The sequence below is a fragment of the Rhamphochromis longiceps genome, linkage group LG7 (assembly GCF_057381845.1).
Source record: "Rhamphochromis longiceps isolate RC_006_pf linkage group LG7, R_longiceps_female_GT1.1, whole genome shotgun sequence".
NCBI classification, from domain to species: domain Eukaryota; kingdom Metazoa; phylum Chordata; class Actinopteri; order Cichliformes; family Cichlidae; genus Rhamphochromis; species Rhamphochromis longiceps.
Genome location: NC_140563.1, coordinates 71378930 through 71404149, shown reverse-complemented (window position 1 = coordinate 71404149; position 25220 = coordinate 71378930). Strand labels below are relative to the sequence as shown.

Below are 25220 nucleotides of genomic sequence, written 5' to 3'. Positions count from 1 at the left end.
ATTATATATCGTACATATTTATTAGTTTCAGATGTAGCCATTCTTGTATTTTGCTTGTTTACATTATTGTATTTTGCACAACTCTGTTGCTTGTGAAGCTCGCACACAAGAATTTCACTCACATGTGCTGTACCAATGTACCTGCACATGTGATGTGACAATAAAAGTGATTTGATTTGATTTGATTTGAGATGCATCAAAGAATACAGCCAACCAAAGCGGGATAGCATTTATTGTTCCTGAATTTAATATGAAGGTAGGGAAAAGGATCAGTGACGATTTATCAGTGTGCACAGGAGAAATGGTTTCATTATTGTTAGCAGCCCAGTGGACTGAAGAAACAAAACCACTAAGTTCTGTGATAAGTTCAGACTCGAGCTCATCACTGGCCAGTTTGCAAGACTGTCACTCAGACTGCAGACTGACATTCTGATAGAGATCCAGCAAACATTGTTCAGACTTGTTATGATGGGGCTTATGGTCACATTCTTATGGTTACCAGCGCATCATGGAGTTAAAGGAAATGAAACGACAAATAGGACAGCAAAAGAAGCAACAAGGAGACCGATGGTAGGTGTGGATATTAGTGTTAGTGGGACGGAGCTCAAGAGTAGAATGGGATACAAAATGAAGGAAAGGTGGCAAAAGCAATGGGAGGAGGAGAGGAAAGGGCGATGGTTGTACAACATCCAAAGGAAGGTGGGGGAAACGAGAAGTACAGGACAAAACAGGAGAGAGGAGACGATTATATCTCGACTGAGATTCGGACACACTGGTTTAAGTAGCACATTATTTTAATAGGTAAACACTGTGCAGGGGAGTGTGACTGCATAGGGAACAGGAAACAATCGAACATGTTCTGTTGCATTGTCAGCAGTATGATGCTGAAAGGAGACAACTGATCAAAAAGCTGGATGATATGAAAGTGAAGTTGGACTTGATTTATTTCGCATGAGCTCTATAAGTGAAAGTTATCAGGCTGTATTTTGGTTTTTAAGGCAGACCCATTTGTTTCGGGGGGATTTGAATATTTTCTTTTCTTTCTTTCTTCATTTCGGTCCTCACTCCACACCAGTTGGTGGCGGTAATGCACCATTTTGCTGTTTGCCAACTGCCAATAAACCCTACACAGAAGAAGAAGAAGCTGGAGCGGATTTGAAAGCGCAACGCGCGGCCGCAGCGGCACGAGGACAAGATGGCGGCGGCGTTGGAGCGTAGCTACATCGAGATCTGCGGGTTCGAGAGAGAGGCCGAGCGGAGGCCGCGCGAGCTCACCGCGAATCTGGGTAACACGTGCACTTCACCTGCGCGCCGCTGTCGGCGGCTAGCAGGGAGCTAACAGCCTGACGGCCCGTACCTGCCGGCGTTAGCGTGTTAGCTTCCTGCTAGCCGCGCGCGGCCTGGGGGTGTTTCTGTTGTTGTTTTTACTTCCGAACTCTCACCTGACCAGGTGAGCGCGTAAATCTTCCTCCGTCTCCGTTTAGTGTCAGCTAGCTCCGTTAGCTGCTCACCTGTTGCGCACCTGGTCACGCAGCTGTCACGGTGAACCTGCGCTGATCACGGGGCCTTGACCTGCAGTCTTTGTTGTCTGCGCCTCCGGAAGCAGCTGATTACTGATCTGAGAAACACTGTCACCTGCTGATCAGAGCTTCAGACACCTGCAGGTCAAGAACCTGTTCAAACCGGACTCACCTGTTCTCCCTCACCTGTCTTTCCGGTCTGCAGGTGTGAGCGTGCCACCTGGCAGCCTGAAGTTTCCTGACAGCGCGGGAGCGTTTCACTATGAGGAGAGCGGGAAGCTGCTGTCGGTCACCAGCAACAGGTTCATCCACTGGTGGGTACCAGCTGCTCTCCAGGTGCTCTGCAGGTGCTGTCAGCCGTTCTCTGCTAACACTCTCACTCATGCAGGTCCACCTCCGGGGACTCGGTGGTGCTGGTGGAGCAGTCTCTGGACACCAACTTGCTGAACAATGCCGTCAGGCTCCGCTTCACCCACTGTGCCGTCCTGCCCGGAGGAGTCACCATCCAGGAGACGCTCAGCAACGTCGTCATCCTCATCTCCACCAATCACAGCGTCCACAGGCTGCTGCTGCCCCACCCCACGCGCATGTACCGCAGCGTGAGTAGCTGACGGTGACCCTCAGCCTGCACGCTGTCCTGTGGTGGGTGGAGAAGCCGCACCACCAGCTGCAGGACAGTGTGCGGTTGTTGATTACTGATTACCGTTATCAATTGATTAATGAAAGTGTCACTATGGACACGACGGATGAGTCAGACTTTAAGGTCTGATACCAAACTACCAACAGCCCTGTGAGATTACCATGGTTACCGTAGAAACAGTTATCTGTTACTGACCTCGAACACTCCTCTGTGCACGTGTAGGAGCTGGTCACAGAGTTGCACATGCAGTCCATCTTCACTGATGTGGGGAAGCTGAGCCTGCAGGACCCCGCCCACAGCGCCCTTATCCCCAGCTCAGTGGGAACCACGGCGAGTCCCGGCACTGCCTTCGCCTGGCTCAGTTACCACGGAGATGCACACTTCGCTCTGGCTTCTCCTGCTGGAGGCATCACAGTGGTCACCCTGCCGTCGCCCGATTCTCAGGGTGAGGAGGAGTTTCTATGTTTAATGTGGGCGTGGCCCGTTGGGCGGTTTTTAAGACGTGTGCTCACCGTTTCCAGGCAACATGTCAGTGCTGGAGTTGAAGAGGAGCTCTGTGATGCAGCGGCTGTCTGGGTGGATGCCCACGGCGATCCGCGGCGAGCACAGCCCGGCCGACCTCGTGCTCAGCCTCGCCGTGCGGGAGCTGGAAGAAGACTCCTTCATCTTTGCGCTGTGTCAGGACCACCGCCTGCGCATGTGGTCGCTCAGGGTGATGACATCGCACACATGCACCCAAACACATTGTTGACGTTTAACGTTTGAGTTGCCGCGTGCTGACGTGACTTCCGCCCCCTCAGGAGCATGGCTGCCTGCTGGAGGCGGACATGTTGGAGTACATGCCGGCGTGTAAGGGTGTGAAGCGCCTGCCGGGCCACGGTCACCGCCTGCGCCTGGCGTTTTCCTCCACCACAGGCTTGTGCGTCTGCGTCTACCTCGCTGTCCCTCAGCGGGGGCAGTTCACCGTGCTGCAGCTGGTCGCCACAGACAACAACCGCTACAGCCTCGAGCACATCTCCACGCTGTTCAGCACACAGGTGAACGCACGGGCGGAGCCAGGGGGCTGGCCTCGTTTTTCTGTTTGTGGTTACTTCCTGTATTCTGAACCGCTCTCTGTGAGCAGGAGACGCTTGTAGACTTCACGCTGACCTCCTCGGACATCTGGGCTCTGTGGTTGGACGAATCCAACGCCACCGTGGTCAAATACATCAGCTTCGAGCAGTGAGTTGAAATGCCAGCGTCCTCCTGATATGTTCTCCACGTGTTTCCGCCGTCTGTCTCCGCACATGTTCCTCACCTGTCGGCGTGTTTCACAGCAACACGGCGGCTCAGTGGAACCAGGTGTTTGTTCAGCCTCCACCCGAAGAAGAAATCCACATCGGAGTGGACCTGGACCCCCGGGTGAGACCAGTTCAGACCAGTAACCAGTGTTTTAATGAACGGGTAGTGCTGACCATGTGATCTGACCCCTGACAGGAGACGTATCTCGAGGTTCTCTTCTCTCCTCTTCGCTTCACAGCCTCGGCCATCGTGAAAGCCCTGCAGGTGAGAACCTAGCTGTGTGTCTGATTCACTCTGATTGGTTCGCTGATTGATAACTGATTGGATGGTCTTTGTGTGGGTTGCTCAGATCTTTCGGCGAGGCTCGGAGAGGATCTGGGACCTGTCCTGGGAGGCTCTGAGGAAGGAGGTGACGCTGGCTGTTGAGAGCGAGGTAACGCAGAGCGATCTGAACCAGAACAGGAACTTTTCAGACTGTTTTTTTAACAAGCTTCGTCTCTTTCCCTCCTGCAGCTGCAGAGCAGCATCACAGAGTTCGAGTTTTCTCAGGAGGAGTACCGACAGCTGCAGGTGGAGTTCTGGTCCCGGTTCTACTCCTGCTGTCTGCAGTACCAGGAGGTCCAGGCATCTCCTCTGGGTCTGACCGTGAGCCAGCACACCGGGATGGTCTGTCTGCTCCGGAAGGTGAGTGGACCGCCTGCAGGCGTTGCTGCGTGCCTGTGGTTGTTGGCAAAGAGGTGACGCCCGTTTTCGTCCCGCTGTGTTTCAGGGCTTCCTGTCATACCTGCTGCCGTGCTTCGCCGTGGATCACCTGTACCTTTCCCACGACCAGTACCTGCTCTCAGAGGAGGAGACGCCAGTCGCAGAAGGTAAAGAGACAGCCAGTGTGTTGGTTTGACGATTGCTGCACATCCTGATCTCACCTGTGCTCACCTGTGCTGTCAGACCCGGAGGCGGGGCGGGATGTCCTGCAGCTGGTTCAGTGCCTGCGGCTCATCAGCGACACAGTTTCTGCAGAGATGGCGTACGAGATGGAGAAAGCTCTGGAGTACCTGCAGGCGCCCGAGAGAGCGGCCGAGCTCGTCCTGGAGAACCTGCTGTGCAACGACAGGTGGGTCACATGACCCCCGACGTACTTGTTTTAAATTTAGGTTGTACGTTAAAGAAAAGCATCCTGATGGTTAATGAGCAGGAGCTCAGGTGTGCTCACAGGTACAGAGAGCGTAGAGACACTTTGAGGAGATAATCACTGAACATCCTCAGGAAATAAAAGAACTGGATCCTTCAGTGAGCGCCGCACTTCCTGTCGGTCCTTCGGTGATGATCGGGGGGGGGAGGAGCTAAGTTTCCTTTGAAGTCATAACCACAGGCAGCAGTGTAACTTTGTTTTCACGCGTCAGACTTTCAGAGGGTCGCAGGCTGAATTTACCGGGGTCGCTGCTGGTGATTTAAACACGTGGCGTCTGTCCTCCACAGTGATAACGTGATCGTGGATGTCCAGAACAAACTTCAGGATGTCAGAAACCCGATGGCCGCCATGATGGTCCTGTTGAGAGAGATGGACCTGGAGACGGACTCCGAGGTCGGCGGGGACGGACTCGTGGCGCCCGGTAATACCCTCTCGGTGAATGAAAGTGCGACCCCGCTGTCAGTCGCTTCAGTGTGCCCTGCGCCTTGTCTTGCAGGTCAGAGCCTGAATTTAAGGATCGGCCTGTCTCAGCTGTACAGCGGCAGCACGGCGGTCTCTGTCGTCTCCCAGGCCGTGTGTCACATGGCCATGACCAGAGCGCTGTTCTGCAGAGACCTGCTCATCCTGCAGAAGCTCTACCTGCGCTTTGGAGACAATGTACGTACACACACACACACCGTCACCTGCTTGGTGATGATGGGAAGGGAGAACTCCCTTTTGACAGGAAGAGGTCTCGGCTTGTCTGTATGAGACGGTCAAGCCTGAATCAGGGGTACAAGGGGGATTTGAAGGGCTTCTGATTGGCATGTGGTAATTTTGAGAGGTTACCTGGGGGCCGAGGACCTCTTTCATGTGACAGCGCACTGCTAGAAGCTTCTTGTATCCAAGCAAACGCTGTCCGGAGACATCCGAGAGCTTCTCACCATCACCTGATCGTCTTTCTCCTCGGTGTGTTTATGAGCCACACGTGTGCAGCTCAACAGGTGTGTTTGTGTCCAGGTGTTTCTGGGTGGGGGGGCTCAGCTGCTGCAGCTACAGCAGGACCTGATTCCTCGGACCTCCCAGCTCCTGTCCTCCTATCATCTCCTCAAACATGTCAGTCAGAGCCTCGCCTCCTCCGTGCCCATCAGCACCATGTGAGCACTAATACACGCAGCACACACAGCTCTCAGGTCCGTAGCAACCACACTGAGCACTTCCTGTTCTGATGTTTCAGAGACGCCAACCTGCAGCACCTCACCGTGTTGGAGCTGTCGGACACGCCCACCATGACCTCTGGACGATCAGGTCTGCTCTGTTTGCGTGTTTAGCTTTGATTTGTGATGTGACGTCAGGGACGACGGTCCTGGTCCGTGTGGTTTTTAAAGCGTGTGCGTTTCCTGTCCCGCCCCCGCAGCTCTGAACCCTCAGACCGTTGTGGAGCTCTTCTACCAGACGGCGGCTCGCCGACTCATCGTGTCTCAGCTGTTCTCGAACCAGCAGGGCGGAGCTCTGCTCGTCTGGACTGACGTGATCTCTAGTGTGGTGCAGCTGCTCGCTCAGCTGCTGTATCCTTCATCGTGCCCTGATTGGGCTCCGCCTCTTCACGTTAAGTGAAACTCGCCAGTGGTCTGTGGTGTTTAACTTCCTGTTGTTCCCTAACTGGTCTCTCTCCCAGATGGCCCAGTAACCCTGGCTTCCAGTTCCCAGAGTGTCTGCTTGCCAGCTGTCAGTACACTCAGCTGCAGGTGAGGATTCCTCCTGCTCCTCCTCCTCAGGTTCAGAAGCTCCTCTTGGAAAGGTGTTTGTAACAGGGATCGTACGGGTGCTTGAAATCCTTGAAAATGGCTGATTTTTGGGTTTGGTACTTAAAATGGTTTCATTCACACAAATAACAATTAGACTGAAAAGAGTTCTCATCACTGTAATTCCAGTTTTGTTTTTTTTCCCGGCGTTGTGGGAGTTTCTCTAACAAGCCGATTTGTTCACATTTGCACACCTGAAAGTTTGCGATGTGTTGAGTTCATGCACTACATGCATGTAAGGCAACCTTTTAACAAAAGGGGAACAAAGGTGTCGAAATCAGCCGAGGATGATTTGCTTGTTACGTCACTGAGGTCAAACATGTGCTGGAAAAGCTTGACCTTGTAAGTGCTTGAAAGTCCTTGAATTTGACCCTGGAAAGACACGTGAACCCTGTTAAATCCAATAACCTGCTGCCGTGTGATTGGCTCATTCGATATTGTACAAGAAGCAGTTGAACAGGTGTGCCTAATCATGTGGCAGAGTGGCTTTAACAACAGTCCAGATGTGCACAGCTGTAACCGATGAACAAGTCCACGTGTTGTCCCCCTGCAGGAGTACGTGCGTCTGATTGGTCCGTGGTGCCAGGTGAACATCGCCTCTTGTCGTTTCATGCTGGCTCAGTGTTACCTCGCCAACGGTGAAGGCCAGAAGGTGGGTCACCATGGCAACCTCATGTCCTACAGGCAGAGTTGCTCGCCATAACCTCACTTCCTGTGTGTTCTTTTGTTTTGCTCCTTTTGTCAGGCTCTGCGGTGCTTCCAGGAGGCAGCAACGGAGGTGGAAAAGGAGGAGTTTCTGATGAGGTTAACTGGTAGCGAGGATGAAGACGCCGCAGTCGCCCCTGCTACACCCCGACTGCAGTACTACAACAAGGTAGAAGGCGGAGATTCTGAGGTTCCACCTGACGCTGATGGTCAGAGCCGGCGAGGACAGGAAGCAGCAGCATGGCGTGTTTTAACGAATGTGCATTTTCCCCTCAGGTGCTGCGTCTGCTGGAGGACGTCGGTCTGCCCGAGCTCGTCATCCAGCTCGCCACTCTGGCCATAACGGAGGCCATCGGCGATGTCAGCAGTCAGGTGAGACGTGGCGGTCTGACGGCAGCATGCCGGCAAGCTGTCGGTGCGTAAACTGATCTGATGTCTGTGTTCAGGCGGCGCTGTGGACGCGGATATTCAAACATCACCTGGACCTCGGACACAACAGCGAGGCATACGACGCTCTGACACAGAACCCCGACAGCAGCATGTACGCACGCGCGCACACACACACACACACACACACAGGTGGAGGTAAACGCTCTATGTTGGCAGTCAATGCTAAAGGTCGCGTGTCTGAGCAGGTGTCTCCCTGTATCTTAGGCAGTTGGACTGCCTCCGTCAGCTGGTGGTGGTGCTGTGTGAACGCTCGCAGCTGCAGGATTTGGTCAACTTCCCCTACGTCAACCTGCACGACGAGGTAACGTGACCTCTGACCTTTTGACCCTGAAGTTTTAGTTTTACAGTTGTTTACGTGAAGCTAAAACAGAAACCAGATGGAGCGGCTGGGTTAGGTCGAGGACGAGTGGTGGAGTCGTCTCTTATGAGTGGAGGTGGAGGTGGGAGTTGGTGTAAAGGTGAAACTACGTATTCACCCTTGCCTGAGACCATGAAACGAGCTTCCTCTGAAGGACGTCCTCCTGGCTGAGGAGACGAGAGGAGATCCGAGGGTGGATGCGGAGGAGGTGAATGCATGGATCCAGAAAAGGAATATGTGGATCAAAGGATGATGGTTTTACTTTCAAATAAGGACGCAACTGAGCTGCAACACATCCAGGCTTAATTAATTATTGTAAAAGTTCACCACTGCCCACCTCAGCGGCTTCTTCACTTGGGCCTCCACCCACTCTGCTTCTTCTCAGTCTGCAGCTTTACCTCCTCCGGCCTGAAACAGCTGCTCTGCGCATGTTGATGACTCCATCAACATGCGCCATAGCGGTTTAGTCAAAATCTCTACCGTTGTCCAAATTTATATTGTTATGTTGCTCTGCGCAGCTGGTTTCTCCACCCGCGCTGCGAGCTGTACTGGCGGGTCAGAGTGAGGCTTTGGTGGCCCTCGCAAACGAAATGCATCCATGTGTGATTGTGACGTCTGAGCATGTGCTGTGTAGCGACATCGTCACCTCGGGGCTGAATCCTTCGAAGGATCCGGCCCACCTGGTCTGCGTAGCCGCAAAGACCGGAAGTGCGAGGCCGTTAAATTGGACGGTCTAGCCTGCGATGGGTGGCTTCTGTTGCCTAGCAACTGTGACATAAGCAGCTACAGCTGTGGTGGACGGCATGTTGGAGAGAAATAGAGAAAATCTTTATTTGACATCATTTGTTTGACCTTTTTCTTTCACCTCAGTGTGATGCATCTGGGAGAACGTCACAGCCGTACAGGAGTCCTCTTGGCCAACAGTCATAAGTTTAGTTCGTAAAACCGTTTGCTAGTGTAGCCCAACACTAGTCTCATTCATTCTGATGGTACAAATCAGGGGTGGGCGGTGTAAACGGTACAAACAATATGAATTTGGCCAACGGTAGAGATTTTGACTATACCGCTATAGTGCATGTTGATGATGTCATCGAGCTGCGCCTGTTTTGGTCGAAAGCATTGCAGCGGCTGCAAACAACATCATCTGTAAATTATGCCAGGCGACAGCCACAGCAAAGAGACTAAGCACTTTTGGAATATGAGGAGAGCCACAAACTGCGCTTCCTTCACTTCTGTGCCATCGATTCATTAATGCTGAATTCTCTCGCAGCTGCTCTGTTCCCTATATAGCAGCTAGCCCAACTTCAGTAACCCTACAAACGTCACTGCTGTTTAGTTTTCTGTCTTCATTTATGTTGGAAGTGATAGCAGAGCTGCACGTTTGGATTCTTTCAGAAATCTCTCAGTCAGAACATGCTATATCATGTTTAGGTGGAAGCTAGCGAGCTAACTTCCTGCTAACTTCTAACTCCGTTGAATTTAATAAATCCTGTTTTCATGGATGCCTGGATGTTAAACTTAATTGTTACACCTGGTAAAGCAGCAACGCTGATCATTGTATTGCAGATGAAAGAATTTAGACAGTTTTTAACTCTCAGTGATGCTGCAGTGTTCGTGTGACTTTGGGACCTGAGTGCTGACCTTTGACCTCTGCTCTCAGGTTGTCAGCATCATTGAGTCTCGGGCCCGGGGACTCGACCTGCTCACCCACAACTACTATGAGCTGCTGTACGCCTTTCACATCGCTCGCCACAACTACCGCAAAGGTCAGTCTCCCCCCCCCCCCCCCCCCACGCACACGCGCGCACACACACACACGCACGTCTGTCTCGTTTATCCATGTGTTGTGTGTGTGTGTGTGTGTGTGTGTGTGTGTGTGTGTGCGCTCAGCTGGGACGGTGATGTTCGAGTTTGGGATGCGTCTCGGTCGGGAAGTTCGAACCCGCCTCGGCCTTCAGAAGCAGGTGAACTGTTACTTGGCTGCTCTCAACTGTCTACGCCTCATCAGGCCGGAGTACGCCTGGATCGTCCAGCCGGTCTCCGGGGCAACGGTACACACACACACACACCGACTGAATCTGTGTGACCTGTCCAACAGTGTTGTGATTTTGTTTTTTGTGGGGGTTTTTCCTGCAGTACGAGCGTCCAGGTGCGTCTCCGAAGAGAAACTCTGACGGAGAGTTTCCTGCTGAGCCAGGTGAGTCTTAAATCAAACACACCAGGGCCTTTAGACTTGAAGTCCCACCATTTTCAGAGTGGATAAGGCTTCTGTCCAGGCAGGTGACGCCCCCTGGTGGCGAGCTGCTGTAACCCTTGCTCTGCTTCCTGTTCAGTCAAGCGACAGGTGGATATCCTGGAGGTCAGAGACCTGGAGAAGGAGTACATCCTGTCTCGCAGCCGGCTCACCCTCGCCCAGCACCACCCGCCCTCCGCTGCTATCGCAGGTACGCTAATGCGCGCACACATGTGTATTTATATCCTTGTGGGGACATCTCATTGACATAATGCTTTCCCTAGCTCCTGACACTGACCCTTACCCTAAACCTATCCATAGCCTAATTGTGACCCTGACACTAAAACCACATTCTGAGTCTCAAAAATGCTTCAAACTCGTGAGGACCCACGAGGGCTGTTTGTCCCCACAAGTATAGTAAACTACCAACTTTTGGTCCCCATGAAGATGTTAATATCCGTATATACACATATACACTAGGGCTGGGCGATATGACCCAAAATTCATATCTCGATATTTTTTACCTGGATGGCGATATAAGATATATATCTCGATTTTTTTTTTTTTAAGCCATAAAGTAAGAACAAAAAGAGAGTTCTTAGTCAAAGCTGTGTCCCAGATGTCACACAGGCACTTTTATTAACATACAGCACAGATGTACATGAAAAATTACTCAAAATTAAATTATGAGCATTCATTAAATAATAATGCTCCATAAATAAAAGAAAACAAGGTTGTTTTTGTGCTAAACAAAGAGCTCACAATTGTGCAGTCAAAATGTAAACTAAAAGACGCTGAGCGTAATAACAAAGACAGATTTCACAGCTGCTCTGTTCCCAAGTTTTACTGTGTGACTGACAGCCTGGAGTTTGAAATCCGCTTCATAACCATGTCTCTTACAGGTGCCATTTATGGTCCTTATACACAGTAGGGTAATATTACGTTGAAGCACAGTACGTATCACTCCGCGAAGCTCCTCGGTAGCCGTAATGCGCCGACAATCTATCAAGCGGTGCAGCTCCGTAGCTTACCAAAGTCGTACTAAAACATTTTTGACAGATTGCTGAGCGCCGTGTTCCACATAAAATCAGTTCGCGGCCATCAAGCACAACCAGAATTCATACATAAGGCGCGCTATCAACTTTTGAGAGAATGAAAGGATTTTAGGGTTAGCGCTGTTAGCTCGTTAGCACGTTGACGCCGTCCAGCCCCACGCATGGGGCGATGCGCAGTAACTCGTTAACGGAGATTTGCCGTGTCCGTCTTGTCGCTGCCTGCATGTGAAGCGATGGGGGAGGAGGGGGAGTTGTCTTCAGTGAAGGCGAGGCGGAGTAACGTTGCGTAGAGACAAAAGTGGACGAAAGAGAGGCAAACTTGCGGCTCCACAAGTATAATTATAACGTAACATAGACTATATCGATATAAAGGATATTGTCACATCTTATATCTCGTATAAAAATATATCGATATGTTTTAAAAACTCGATATATCGCCCAGCTCTAATATACACACACACACACAGGCGGAGCTTTACAGTAAACAGGTGTCCATGTAACTGTGTGTAGGCGGAGCCTCGGCGGCAGAGCTGCTGGTCTTGCTGGTTCAGACGGGACTCTTTGACTCTGCGCTGGTTCTAAGTCGCACCTTCAACCTGAGCCTGACACCCGTCTTTGAGGGCCTCGCCTTCAAGTAGGTCCACCACCGCACGCCTCAGCGGCGCTCTCCGTTTACGGCTTTGTCTTTTTCACCTATTTGTTTACCTCGCACTGTTTTCAGGTGCATCAAGCTGCAGCTTGGAGGGGAGGAGTCTCAGAACGAAGCCTGGAGCTGGTTGGCTGTTAATCAGCTGTCAGTTGTCAACACCAAAGAGTCCAGGTGTGCTTCCAACAATCACTTACTGATTGACACTTCTTTGTTTATCTGCAGGAAACAGACGCCCGTGGACCTCCATATAACTAACAACAACCTCCTTCTGTTCGCAGCACCGCAGACGAGGCGTGGCGTCTCCTCGCCTCCTACCTGGACAAGTATCCTTCCACCAATGGGCAGCATCACCGCTACGTCATCCACAAGCTGCTGTCACATGGTGTCCCTCTACCCGATTGGCTGGTCAAAGGCTACAAGGTGAGAGCTCGGCTGGTGAAGAGGAGTGGGCGGGGTTACAGGTAGTAGGGCTGCACGATTTTGCATAAAATGAGAATCACAATTTTTTTGGCTTAGAATTGAGATCACGATTCTCTCACGATTCTCTTTTCCAGTATAAATATTTATTGCACTTATTAACTGCACATCAACTTCGTAACAGTTGAGCCTGAACATAAAAACAATAAATAAACACAAAAACAACAAAATGTTGTCCTGCTTGAAATTCCGTCTCCACCGTTGCTCGACGCTGCATGTATAGAGCAGGTAGTGCAACAATAGAAAAATAGTTGCGGGACGGCACTGTGTAGCGTTTGTCTAGGGTGTTGATCATTTTCCTAAATCCCTCGTTTTGCACAGTGTTGATGGAGCCATATCTGTGGTCAGGTGATAAGTGATAGCCTCCGTAATGTCTTTGTGCCTGCGGGAGTTCGACGGGTATAGGGAAGCGCTGTATAAGGTTCCCGTTATTGATGTTTGGGTGGTTGACCGGGACGGATTTTCTCCTGTCACTTTCTCGTCATCCCTGACGTGCTCTCCGTTGTTTTTTCCCTGCTAATTTTAGCATCACACGGCACAGCTTCTGTATCACGTGGTATAAGGCTCCGCCCTTGTCATTTGTTGAGCAGGAAGAGTGAGCGCTTGTTTTCATGCAGAGTACGTCCCGGATCAAAATGCGCTACAATTGTCTTTTTTTCTTTTTTTTAAAAAAATCGTTGTCATTTGGAAATGAGATCGCACATAAGTATGAATCGAGATCGCGATTTTCTAACGATTAATCGTGCAGCCCTACCAGGTAGGGTTTGTTTTTTCCCACCATGCCACTCTGTTTCAGCGCGTGGACGCTCCGTCTCTGCTGCGCCTCCTCCTGAATTTTGACCTGCTGGAGGCAGCGGCAGAGCTCGTGTTGGAGTATGTGGACGCCGTCCTGGGGCGTGGTCACCAGTACTTTGGAATTGAGGTAAAAGTCACGCCGACATGCGTATCTGTGACGTGTCGGTGCTGTTTTAACGCCTTTCCTTTTTACTCGCCTTTTTCAGCGGCCGCTCTCTGCCACGTCTCCCCCGGCATGGCTGCCGTACACGTCCATCGACCAGCTCCTGCAGGCGCTGAACGAGACGCAGACCCAAGGCGCCGTGAGTCACTTCCTGTTTCCTGTCAGTGCACTTGAGTGAATTGAGACGCGCACATGTGACCTGACGCTCTGCACTTACTGTTTTGTTTTTCCAGCTTTATAACAAAGTCCGAGACAAATTAGACGAGTACCATCGCACCGTGGAGCTGATGAGCAGGCGGAGACTCGCCACGCAGGGCCGGCACTCGGAGTGAGGCGGCCGTGTAAATATTTTATAATCTGTCATCAGTTTTGTACTGTTGTGTTTTTCAGATGTAAATGTGATGAAATAAAGTGTTTTCTAAGTTTGAGTCGGTCTCACACATCAATCATGTGACCTTTAGACCAATGGGGTCGATCAATATTCATCATATTGATCACCTGTTGCCAACAGTCCTGTGGAGGGCTAAAGGTGTAGATCTGCAGTGCAAAGCGTGAGCAGCGAGATGTACTCGAGTATTTGATACTGGGGTCATGTGTAGGGTCAGATGTGTGGGGTGGATGAGTAACACACCTGTAGGTTACAGGAAAATAAAAGCAGGTGAATGACAGATTAGCGCAGTAACATAAACATCTGGATTCCACCGACTCTGTACAGCTTCCTGTCCCACAGCCAGTGAATGGATGTGATTGGTTGAACAGGTATTGTCAGCACACGTTTTCAGCATTCTCTCCTAAACCTGCTGCACTGAGGTCATACAGGAAAACACCTGTGTGCTCAGGTGCAGTGATGCTGACGAAGGCCAGGTTTCATAGTTCTTCCTGTGTAAGAACCAGGATGGGACTGAAGGGCAGGGTTTCATTAAAGTACTACACCGTTCTCACAAGATAAAAAGTAAGTGGACAGACTGTCTAAATGTAAGAGTTGCTTTTAACACTGCAGATCCCACAGACAGCAAAAAGTAAATCTGTAAAGCTGCTGAGCAAAAGCTGAAAGTCTGCACTTCAGTCACATGTGGTGCCTTCATCAGTCATCGCCAAACTGCAGATCTTCTCTCACTGCTGCACCAGAAACCCGAGTTCAGACTAGTGATGCGCGAATCATGAACGAGTCGTTCAATACTCATGATTCACAAGCCCAACTGACTCACCCCTGTTGCTGTTAGCAGCAATGTATTAGCTTATAATTAAAATTGTGGAGAAAAACACAACATCCAGTATCGTAACAAAAAGATTTCTGCTCTGAACTGGAAGAAAAAACCCTGAGTAGAAGCTCACATCAAGACAATAGCTCCTCGGTTCACAGTAGCATCGCTCTGCTAACATGCTAACAGCACATTTGAGCTACTCACCCCCTCCCTCCTGGCTCACAGCTTCTTCTTCTTCTTGGTTGGCAACCAATGTTAAGGCGCATTACCGCCCCCTGGCTCACAGCTCAGTGGACATTTAGATGAGAAAATATATATTTGACACATTTAAGGAAAATACTAATAAAATAAAAATAAACAAAATGTTTATTAAGCAATTTTGATAGGAAATTGCTTAATTTTAGAAATGTCTTTACTCTTTTTTGCTCTGTAAAATAGTTGTTTTCTTTTAGAATCACTCATCTTAGCAGTAGGATTTACATGAAAAGAGAAACAAATTAAGTTTGAGTGAAAATGTACATTTTTTGCACTCTCTGGTCGACTGACTCAGTGAATCAAATGACTCAAAAATTCGATTCACTTTGGTGAGTGACTCATTAAAACTCGATTCAGTAAAAAGAATCAAATTTACCATCACTAGTTCAGACATTTAAATGAGCTAAACAGACTCCTCCCCAAACAGGCTCTGCAGTAGAAATAAAACCAGACTTTTATTGTGGCACATCTACTGTACATGTAGAACATAAGTGACTTACAGCAGCACGTAGTGACTCGTATAAAAGGCTAAATGGAATGCTTTGTTCAGTAATACTGATTTGTACCATATAAGGAAGTCTATTACATCATCAGCACGCCGCCTCCAGCAGAGGTATGTCATCATCAGTCTGTCTGCAGGAAGTGTCCGGCTCATGGAGTCCGTGTGCGGCTCGGCGTGGAGCCCAGAGTAAAAACGGGGGAGGGGGGGGTGTCACGCCGTGCTTTTGGTGGGCAGCTCCGTGCTGTTGTGTCTCGTCTTGCGTGACGTGCCGTCGTCCCGCGGCCGCGCCTTCTGTAAGTTGGACATGGCAGCGGTGCGCTCGATGTCGATGAGGGCATAGAGTTCGGTGCGGCGGGTGGGGGTGGTGGGGGGCAACGGCGAGGAGGGGGTGCGCGGTGTGTGGGGATTGCTCCCGTCGGAGGTGCCTTTGTTCCCGGCCCCGCTGTCCATCTCCACCTCGATGTAGTTGAGCGTCTTGGGCGGCTCGCTGTGGCCCGACACCAGCGGCCGGCGGAAGTCAAAGTTGAAGATGGTGGGCCCATCAACGCGGCGGCGGGCCGTGTCAGGCCGATGGGCGCTGAGCGGCGCCGTGACGTTCTCTGTGTTGACGTAGTTGTGCGAGGACTCGAGCGCAGCGGACAACGGGTGGGAGTAGGAGTGGTGCAGGTGGTGGTGGGCATGGTGGTTGTAGCCATTGAGCGACGGCGTTTTGGAGCCGCCGCAGCTCTTCTCCTCGTCCTCGGAGCTCGGCTTCCTCGCCTCCCACACGGGCGGAAGCGCTGGCAGGTTCTCATAGTCCAGCAGGGCCGTGCGCCGCTGGGCCGAGTTATTGACATTCTGCAGGTCGGGTGTGAGGGGGGGCGGGCGGTGGCGGCGAGGAGCCGACGAGCCGTTGGAGTGCGTGGCGGCGGGTTCAGGCTCGGTGGGCTTCTCGCCGTGGCCGTTAGTCTCTTGGTGCTCGGCGGCATCCTTCAGCGCCTTCTGCCGCCGCTCCATCAGCTGCCTCTGAACAGGCGTGGGGCCCAGCACAAAACGCACGCCTTGTGGCTCCAGCAACACCTGTGGCTCTGCTGGGGTGGGCGTCGGTGGCGGTGGCTCCCCGCGGACCCTCGGAGGGGGCGGAGGCGTCGGCGGACACTGAGACTGTGGAGAGGTAGGGCTCTCCAGCGGGGTGGTGACAGTTAGCGGGCTCGGCTGCTCCTCCAGGAGCCCCGTGGTGTTGACGTAGGTGTGTACCTGTGAACAGATAGATAGGTGAGACCCAGTTACCTACAGGTCACCATACTGACAAACTTTAAAGTGACAGAAAGCTTCAGGAGCACGGAAAACATCTGGAAACGATCACCTGAACCCTCGGACTGTCCAGGTGTGTCACATCTCTCATTTATTTAGATGACGAGCAGTCCAAGTCCTCCAGGTAAAGCTAACAGGTCAGAGGAGTGAGACACCTGTACAATCATCAGTGGTCCCCAGGTGATCTCTCAGGAGAGTTTTCAGGTAGCAGATTCCTTCAGCTGGACTTTATGTTCTGCTAGTGAAGATCAGACCTGTGTCTACCTGATCTAAAAACTGATGGGTCAGCACTGCAGGTTAAACTCAACGTTTTCTTCAGGTGTTTGATTAAAATGCAGGAGCTACTGTTAACTAAGGTCTGAGGTACAGATTGATGTGGTCGACAGGTTTCTGATCGATTTCTGTACATTACTGTGTTGAAACTAACTGACACAATGCTTTTCTAATGAGGGGTCATTTCAGCCTATTGGTCAACATGATAACATCACAGTATCTGATAAAACCTTCAGGGGCTTGAGGTGTACTTGTGTCAGGTTTAATGGGTCACTATATTGTAGAAAGAGTTTACCAGCAGTCTGGGGCTTTTATTGTGAAAAGCAGATGCAGGAAGAAGCCGTTCTCTGCTTGTGCATAGAACAAAACACTTCCTGTGCAGGTGTATTTTAACCATGCTCAAACGTGACTGGGCAGTGCTGCTGAAAGTGCACACAGAGCTCAGGATGTCCCACCCCCGACAGCGAGGATCGCAGGTGAGACTTACCGCTTCATCGGCCACCAGCAGAGGGTGCGTAGACTCCTCCCCCACCGACGGCAGCCGGGTGCTCGCCACAGACGGGTGACGACTGGATGGGTGAGATGGTGCCTCGCCTACAGATGGGATCCGCGTGACACCGTTTGGCACAGACGGCACCGAGTAGCCAAGAGCTGCAGCCAGAGGGGAAAGAGAGATGGGAGGAGTTTAGTGAGTAAGCATGTGACCTGCACCTGTAAACGTCACATGGTAAAAATACACTAACACCTGAATTTCATGTTGAAGGACAGGACTCTCTTCCAGACACTCTAAACCAAGGCACAATGTACATTTCAATTCCTTTAATTTTAAATATGTTTATATTGTCTATCCTGTAAAATAGTCAGATGTCTATTCATATTAATGTACAGAATTCACCTGCTTGCTGCTACTACTGCACATTCACCCAGTGTATATACTATATGTCTGTGTGTGTATGTATGTATATATATATATATATATATATATAATGTTCTTCCTCTACACCCCCCCCCCCTCCCCCTCCCCCCAATTTTTGCACATGTCGAGGAGCGTGTCAGGCTACATTTCACTGTGTGTTATACTTGTATAACTATGCATGTGACAAATAAAGAACCTTGAACCTTGAAGGCTTTAAGATATTCAAGCCTCCAATCATTGATCACCCTCCTGGCAGCACCTGACCTGGTCTCCAACAGGAATTGACATGAACCTTCACTTCATCTAACAGCCACCAGAGGGCGACACAACACAGAGATTTGGTGCTCTCTTTCCCTCCCCACATGTCATTTCACTCCACGGTTGTCAGGTGTTTTTACCTGCAGGCGTGAGCGCCGCCTGGTGGCTGGGTTCCAGCACAGCCTCCTCCACCACGCTGATGCTGTGGCTGTGCATCACCTCCTGCAGCATGTTGAAGATCTCCTCAGCGCGAGCACACTTGAAGGCAAAGATGCCTGAACACACACACACAGATTAAAATGAGCACCCACACCTGGTCAGGTAGAAACAGCCAGATTTAAACTACAGAACACTGAGTTTGAATTAGGACAATCAAACTGAGCTCAGGTGAGTCCAGGAGGAGGTGGAGCTTACAGGTGAAGTCACAGTGAAGGGTTCACCAACAGCAACAACATTAAGAACACTTACAGGTGAGATCAGTAACAGGTAATCTGGTTACTGTGGTTACTATGCTGCACTCTGTCAGCTGCAGCCTCACCCACAGGAAACAGGAAGAGAGATGAGGGGATCGGTCTAATCTCTGAAGACACAAACAGCTTCCTGCCCAAGGAGGCAATCAGCAGGCAGGAAACAAGCCAATCAGAGCTGAGGAAAGTTTTTCTCATGTCACTAGCACGCTATTGTGGTGGGCGGACCCAGAGTCATGCTCTGGATGAGTGATGCTGCGACTGAGCATTTGCAGAAAAATGCACATGATCTACAATCACTGAAGTGAAAATTTAGCTCCTCCTACATCTAAGAGACGTTCCTACGATGGACGCTGAGCGGTGGGAGGAGCTGCTGATCAACTATCAGAATGATCCAGATCAACTGGTTTTCTATTGATCTGGATCATTTTGGTGGTTCTGCTGACTCCTCACAGGAACCAAAGCCAGGTGGATCACGCACCACACACACTGCAGGCAGGTTTTGACCCACACGCTCTTTCACCGACAGCTGATCAATACTGATCGGGGGCGGGGCAGGACAAAGGACATTCTGCTGAGACTTACTAGGCCACCTGACCTAACGGCCCCTCCTACACCCCCCTCCTGACAGCGAATCATAGCAAGGCAGAGACCAGAAACAAGAAACACCTTTAATCAACACACACACACACGATCTTGTGGTGACCTCATTTCCTGTTGGCACACACGGATTCTTACCTTGGCCCGTCTGGCAGCGGCGGCCGCTCTCGAACGAGAACAGGTTAGAGTCGTAGCCATAGCGGCGCAGGCACAGATAAGGCCACCTGACGTCATCGCGGCGATGGGTATGGAGGACGAGCTCGGCGTCGGTCAGCTCCATCACTCCCGAGCCCAGTTCGTTTCCATCGTCGTCCACATTGATCACCTGACGGGCAGAGAGAGAGAGAGAGCGTCATGACCTCTGACATTTCACGCCTTTACCGGCACCACACCCAGTATCGGCACACATCTGCAGAAATCAGTGAATCTTAATCCTGAGGATGAGTTTAACGGAGCGTGCTCTGTCTTCATGCTGAACACAAGACGTGAACTTCTCACGGCCTTGTGTTCAGAAGCAAACAAACATCTAATGCCACCTACAAACTGACGGAGGTCGTGCAGCCTGCAGCTGCTCATTTAAGCCCGAGGACCTTCTACATCACAAACATCTCCACAGACTGAAGTTTTATTTAAGCACCACATGGCGGATCTTTGTTTACTATGCAGTGAGACAGCAAACGTAGCCCGTCATGATCACCCAGTTACTGCCGGTGTCACTCTGTGACATCACATTTCATTCTGTTAGCTGCAACCAACCACACGACGTTACAACTATGTCAGTTTGTAAGAGCAGCGCTCAGTGGCGTGAATCAGCATATGTGCAGCGTTTCATGTCCCCTTTAAAGGGACAATGCACTCAAAAATTTGGATAAGACCACTGTGACCCGGAGAACCTGCGCCCTCTCAATGAGGCGGATATCACCTCCTGCCTGCTGGTCATAAATTATTGATGATTTGAGCAATCAGAGGACGAGAACTTTAACCACGTGACCTGAAGACTCTCCTCCCTTTTCTTAGATCAGCTGATCTCTGACTCATTTCCCAGCATAAACCCGTTTAGACTTACAGCCCATTGCTGTTACAGCTGTGGGAGCTGAGGCTCCGCCCACAGCCCAACCTGCTCACCAATCAGCCACCCTCACGTGGAGACACGTCGGCAGGTGTGCAGCAGGGCTGTGAGTAATGAGCGAGCGACGGGACGTGTGGGCGTACAGGTGAGGCAGGCCGGGGCAGGACTCACCTTGAATTTACTCTGATGATTATCTGGAATCGACTCTTTCTCTGGACAGCTTAGGCAGCTACCCATGGCTTCTTCAGAGCACCATCTGATGTCTGCAGCAAGGAGAAGGCACGTGAGGAAACATGGCAGCACCCAGACGACGCACGCACCCTGCTCCCCGATTGGTGGACTCACCTAGATCCTGCCTCCGGTAGCCCTGCTTCCATCCTCAGAGCCGTCAGGGGTCAAACAGGAACAGCAGCTCTGCACAAGAAACAGCAGGTGAGGCTCAGTGCACCAAAATAAAAGATCACACTGCCCTCTGACATCACTCTGCATCATCAACAGTCTCGGTTTGTTTGTTTTTTGCATTATTTTGTCTGATGATTTTCAGGTGACATTTGGTGTTAAAGAAGTTGATCATAAAACAGAGTTTGGCATTTTGCGCCACACTTCACTCGTGTTACTGTCACCTTAATAACACGACAGGCATTCATGAGGACGCCAGATCGCTTTGATACCCTGACCCTGTGACCATTGCTCAACGCTTCCTCATTTCTTCTGTCCAGTCTGACGATAAGGTGCCGTGACCTCTGACCCTTCTGTTTTTCTGCTGCCGTTTTTCTTTTTCATCATAACAGTGCTCCTGTTAATTAAACAAATTATTTATGTTTTTTTAATATAAAAAAACATTAGCTGGCTTTTGGGATTGTTACGCAGTCTCCAGTTGCAGCACGCCACTTCAAGCTGCCGCTGCCGGATTACTCTCAAAGACAAAAACGCTCTAAAATCATCCTTCCACAAAAAACTGTTTAAAGAGGCTAAAACATAGTTCAATGCTCGGATCAATGTCGGCTCAATCACCGATCGCAGCGTGTCTCGTTTTCAGAGCCATCACACAGTCACTGATGTGCTGGCAGAGGGTGCATCACACATCCTGTGACACTCTCAAACACAGCATCGGTCTGCGCTTTCATGCGTCACAGAAATCTCGATCATTACTCCTGAAATCATTTTTGCTGCTGCTGTAATGACGCCGCTCTGATGAGCCAGGCTGAACTGTTTACGTCTGACGGCTGCCTCTCATTGGTCCGTCACTTTCTTTGGTCGTTGCTCTTAATGAGATTGGATTTTAAAGTTTCTTTTCATTCAAATAAATTCTTTAATTCCTTTTCATGATTTTATTGGATGGAGGAAAACTGTCAAATTAAAAATAATCAGAATTCACCTGTTTAGTTTTCTAAACCTGAGACGGTGCTTTCTGCAGACTCACTGGGAGCTGCAGGAAACCACTGCCAGATCCAGATTACGCAAGTGAAGCTCAGTTTAACAAATGAACTTATTATTTTACAGCTTCAGCGTGTGAGGGCGTTCAAGGCTTTACTCACTCACTTTAATCATTTGCCCGACAGACAGCCCCGCCCGCCCCGTGAGCCGGCGCCTTCGCTTGCGCTGGACTCAAACAGGAAACGATTATAAAGCCGTCATTTTTATTTACAGGTGGAAGCAGCGACCGAACGCCGCATAGCTGACACATACGTGTCACTGTCCAAGAAAAGGGAAAATGATCTTAAAACAGCCTCTGACCAGCTTCAGAAAAGAAAATAAACTTTACCTAGCCTTACCATAGCTGCTTCAGTCATCAATAATCAATAACTAGGTTTAGTTTCATTGTTTTCAGCTGCAGAGCAGTCAAGTGTGTCTGAAATCATCAGCTCCACCTCAGTGCGGTCACACTGGGTCAACCCACCGGGCGATGGGTCGGCATTTGTTCCATTTAGCAAAATTCGATGACCCTTCATCTAAAATCTGACACATGAAGATTAAAAACATCTACACTAATCTGAGCGCATCACAAACTTTTACAGCTGATTTTTATGCTTTTATTTTGAAGGTCCGAGTGACTCTGTTTACTTTCTGTGGGTTAAACGTGCTTTAACGAGTTTCGGCGTTTTGAAGTTTTATCCAAAGCAGGGTTCAGATTCGGGGACAGATCAATATCCAGACATTAATGCAAGTTATTATCAATAAATCTAAACATGACGACGGGGACACGCGAGCCCAAAACATCTCACAGCACTGATCCATCGGGTAAGCAGAAGGTTGGAGGTTCACACCGTCTTCATGTTGGCGTGTTAGTATTTTGGCCTTTTCCATGGACCAATTTACTGATTTATTTTTTTTCTATTCTTATTTTATTTTTGTGATTCACCTTTTCTTCCCATCTCCTGTGCTGCAGTTAATTTTCCTCAGTGTGGGATTAAATATAACGTCCATGTTTATGTAGAAGTGACATGAAACGTCTCACCAGAGTCCATTCACAAAAACAGATTATACCTGGCGGGAAACTCAGCCACTTTTTCACGTTTCACTGAATTACCTGTGATCCAAACAGACCCTGCGTCACAGCAGTAGGGACAGGGGCAGACCCGGAGCTCACCTGTTCTCTCAGGTAAAAGTCCTGTTTTCCTGAATGGTGTCTGGTGAAGAGTCGGGGTGAACAGCAGGAAACCACGATGACAGTCTCCTGACCTCACACTGTTTTTCCTTTAATCTGTCACTCTACAATCAATCTTCAAAGCTTTTTACAACCGCATGTCCCAACATTTAAACATTAAAAACCTTTAATCAACTAATTATCTGATTAATCAGCCAGCTGTTTCTCTTCCAATCAGGTAATTAACAATGATTAGTAATCAATAAATGGATGAAGTCTGAATTTAAATGAAAAAAAAAAACGTTTTTTTTTACTGATTAGAAAATACTAAGACTGGCTGATATTGATCTGACTGATTTCACCCAACCCTGTCAGTCTGATGGGTTTGATGTTAAATTAAGCTATAGATGAGGAAGATAAAATAAAATAAACTGAGGAACGAGGATTGTAAATGTCGACATCCTAGAGTTGATCGATCAATATAAGAAATCTCAATAACCTATAATAATCAGCTAATCAATATTCCAAACCCCCACAGATCCTTTGACTCAGTCGTTCAGATGATTATTAGCCTGTTTATCAATAAATAACGAAGATAATTTCCTGCCAGAAGAGTTTAAACGGTTCCCTTATAGAGCACACTGATTTTTGAAGGAAGGTCTCTGGAGCAGCTGACTGATTAATCAATAAAATAACTGACAGATGATAAGATGAAACTGGCACCGATTGATTAATCGATCACTGACTGAATGAAAGCAGCCTGATCTTTGTGTTTCTGTCCTTCCTTGTTTTGAATCACTCACTCAGAATGCGTGTGTGTGTGTGTGCGTGCGTGCGTGCGGGGGGAGGCTGAAAACACTGACTTATTACTTTACCACAGTGTGTGTGAGATAATGGCCCGTGTTTCTTTCTCTCTGGGTCACAGCCTCTCCCCGCGAGGCCGCGCCACTCTCGCCCCGCTCTCGGTGAACTTTGTTGGGCTGACAAACTTCGGTGTGTGGGTGTAATGGCAGCTAGCAGCACGGAGCTAAGCTCAATAAGCTAACCGTGATTTCAGCTAATTAGCTCGGGGCTACACACCGACGCACTCCGCCCGCTCGTTCCCACAAACATCCAACAAACAGCCCGGGACAAAGAAACATACTTACGGGGCTACTTCGCCGTGTCCGATGGGAGCATCCAAACCGCGGGACGCCCTTGGGGCCGCTCGGCAGCTCAGATTGGGGCCGAGAAGACGCTGGGGCAGCTAGCGTTAGCCGCGGCTACAGCCGCAGATCCTCCATCTTTCCTCTTCGCCGCTGAGCGCCAAAAAACAATTACAACTTCTTCCAGCCGCCGCTAACGCTGCTGTCTGCGCCGATTAACCAGCGGGAAGCGGCTCAAACCCATCGACGAGCCTTCGGGGTACTCTGCAGACTTCCCCCGCGCGTCCTCACACACTTTTTTCGCCTTTAAAACACTCTTTGGTTCACTCACAGCGTCCTCTGTTCGGCCTCACTCCGACAAACTTCCGACACTTCACAGCCTTGATGTGGAAAGCCCGCCACACGGCGCATGCGCGGCCTCTGGAGCTTGGGACAGCCGGGGCCTCTCCCCGCCAGACGCCGAGACACACTGCAACTAAACACACACACAGCTACCAAAACACACACACCTAACCATAATCTAACTGTGATGCTAAAACCACATTCTGAGTCTCAACAATGTCTTCAAACTTGTGGGGACGGGCACTTTGTCCCCATAAGGCCTCTTGGTCCCCACAAGCATAGTAGTGTTCCAATTTCTGGTCCTCACAACAATCTAAACATGGCACACAGACACACACAAACACATGTCAGGATAACAGTGTAAGTGATCAAAAGTCCTACAAATTTCTCATAAAATCCTGAAATAACTCTGTAACAGAAAGTGTCTGACCTTTGACCTTTGGATAAGGACAAAGGTAAAAGCACGTGCAGTTCAGCGTGGGCTTAATGGGGGTGGGGGGTTGACCTGAAACCTTGGTAGACAACAGTGAATTCAGCCGGCTGCTTTGAGACAACCACGGATCGATTAACAAGACCAAGCAGGAACAAAACCGCTCTTCAGACACGCAGAGATCCTTAAACCTGCGTTCTGTCCGATGCCCAGCAAGACTCCTCTTCGCCTGCTTCAGGTGTGAGCTGCAGGTGGTAAACAGGAGATGGTGGGTTTGAGTCCCAGTGACGCTGAGGGGGAACATCTCACAGGCAGGAAGAGTGCTCGCACAGATGAGGTTTCTTCTTCCTCATACCTGAGCTTCAGACCAGAGTAATCAATATCCTGCTGATCATTCTGAGGTCCAGGTTTGAACTAAGGTCACATGCTCTTTACAAACATCACACGCTTGCTCTGATCTCACTGACAGTAACAGTTATTATAAAACTTTTATATGAATTATTTACATGTAATTTAGTTATTTTGTAAAAGTCACTAAATCAGACCACTGATCAGAAATAATTCAAATATTATTGATAA

The 25220-nt window shown here is 49.8% G+C and overlaps 2 protein-coding genes across 2 annotated transcripts; one reads left to right on the top strand and one right to left on the bottom strand.

Moving 5' to 3' along the window:
• Positions 1-1128: 1128 nt before the first annotated feature.
• On the top strand, positions 1129-13727 carry LOC146666988 (nuclear pore complex protein Nup160-like). Its single transcript, XM_085415147.1, has 34 exons — positions 1129-1286; positions 1726-1834; positions 1909-2119; positions 2383-2605; positions 2682-2872; positions 2961-3197; positions 3284-3381; positions 3477-3561; positions 3637-3705; positions 3791-3874; positions 3955-4125; positions 4211-4310; positions 4387-4552; positions 4918-5051; positions 5127-5287; positions 5630-5766; positions 5847-5917; positions 6027-6177; positions 6288-6357; positions 6968-7066; positions 7160-7288; positions 7396-7491; positions 7566-7660; positions 7774-7870; positions 9588-9693; positions 9818-9978; positions 10064-10124; positions 10261-10371; positions 11726-11849; positions 11937-12035; positions 12143-12284; positions 13138-13263; positions 13343-13438; positions 13533-13727. The coding sequence occupies exons 1-34, from the start codon at positions 1196-1198 to the stop codon at positions 13629-13631; spliced, it is 4200 nt and encodes a 1399-aa protein (XP_085271273.1). The 5' UTR covers positions 1129-1195; the 3' UTR covers positions 13632-13727.
• Positions 13728-15195: 1468 nt separating this feature from the next.
• Positions 15196-25013, bottom strand: LOC146666987 (fibroblast growth factor receptor substrate 2-like). The gene is made up of 7 exons (XM_085415146.1): positions 23873-25013; positions 20483-20551; positions 20309-20400; positions 19207-19393; positions 18142-18276; positions 17315-17478; positions 15196-16497 (listed from the first exon to the last, which is right to left on the bottom strand). The coding sequence occupies exons 3-7, from the start codon at positions 20372-20374 to the stop codon at positions 15472-15474; spliced, it is 1578 nt and encodes a 525-aa protein (XP_085271272.1). The 5' UTR covers positions 20375-20400; positions 20483-20551; positions 23873-25013; the 3' UTR covers positions 15196-15471.
• Positions 25014-25220: the final 207 nt, after the last annotated feature.

Coding starts and splice junctions, on each gene's coding strand:
- LOC146666988 (XM_085415147.1), top strand. CDS start 1,196: ATGGCGGCGGCGTTGGAGCGTAGCTACATCGAGATCTGCGGGTTCGAG. Junction 3,562..3,636: donor GAGTGGACCTGGACCCCCGG/GTGAGACCAGTT, acceptor GACCCCTGACAG/GAGACGTATCTCGAGGTTCT. Junction 4,126..4,210: donor TGGTCTGTCTGCTCCGGAAG/GTGAGTGGACCG, acceptor GCTGTGTTTCAG/GGCTTCCTGTCATACCTGCT.
- LOC146666987 (XM_085415146.1), bottom strand. CDS start 20,374: ATGGGTAGCTGCCTAAGCTGTCCAGAGAAAGAGTCGATTCCAGATAAT. Junction 17,479..18,141: donor GGCGGCGCTCACGCCTGCAG/GTAAAAACACCT, acceptor CTCTGGCTGCAG/CTCTTGGCTACTCGGTGCCG. Junction 16,498..17,314: donor TGCTGGTGGCCGATGAAGCG/GTAAGTCTCACC, acceptor ATCTGTTCACAG/GTACACACCTACGTCAACAC.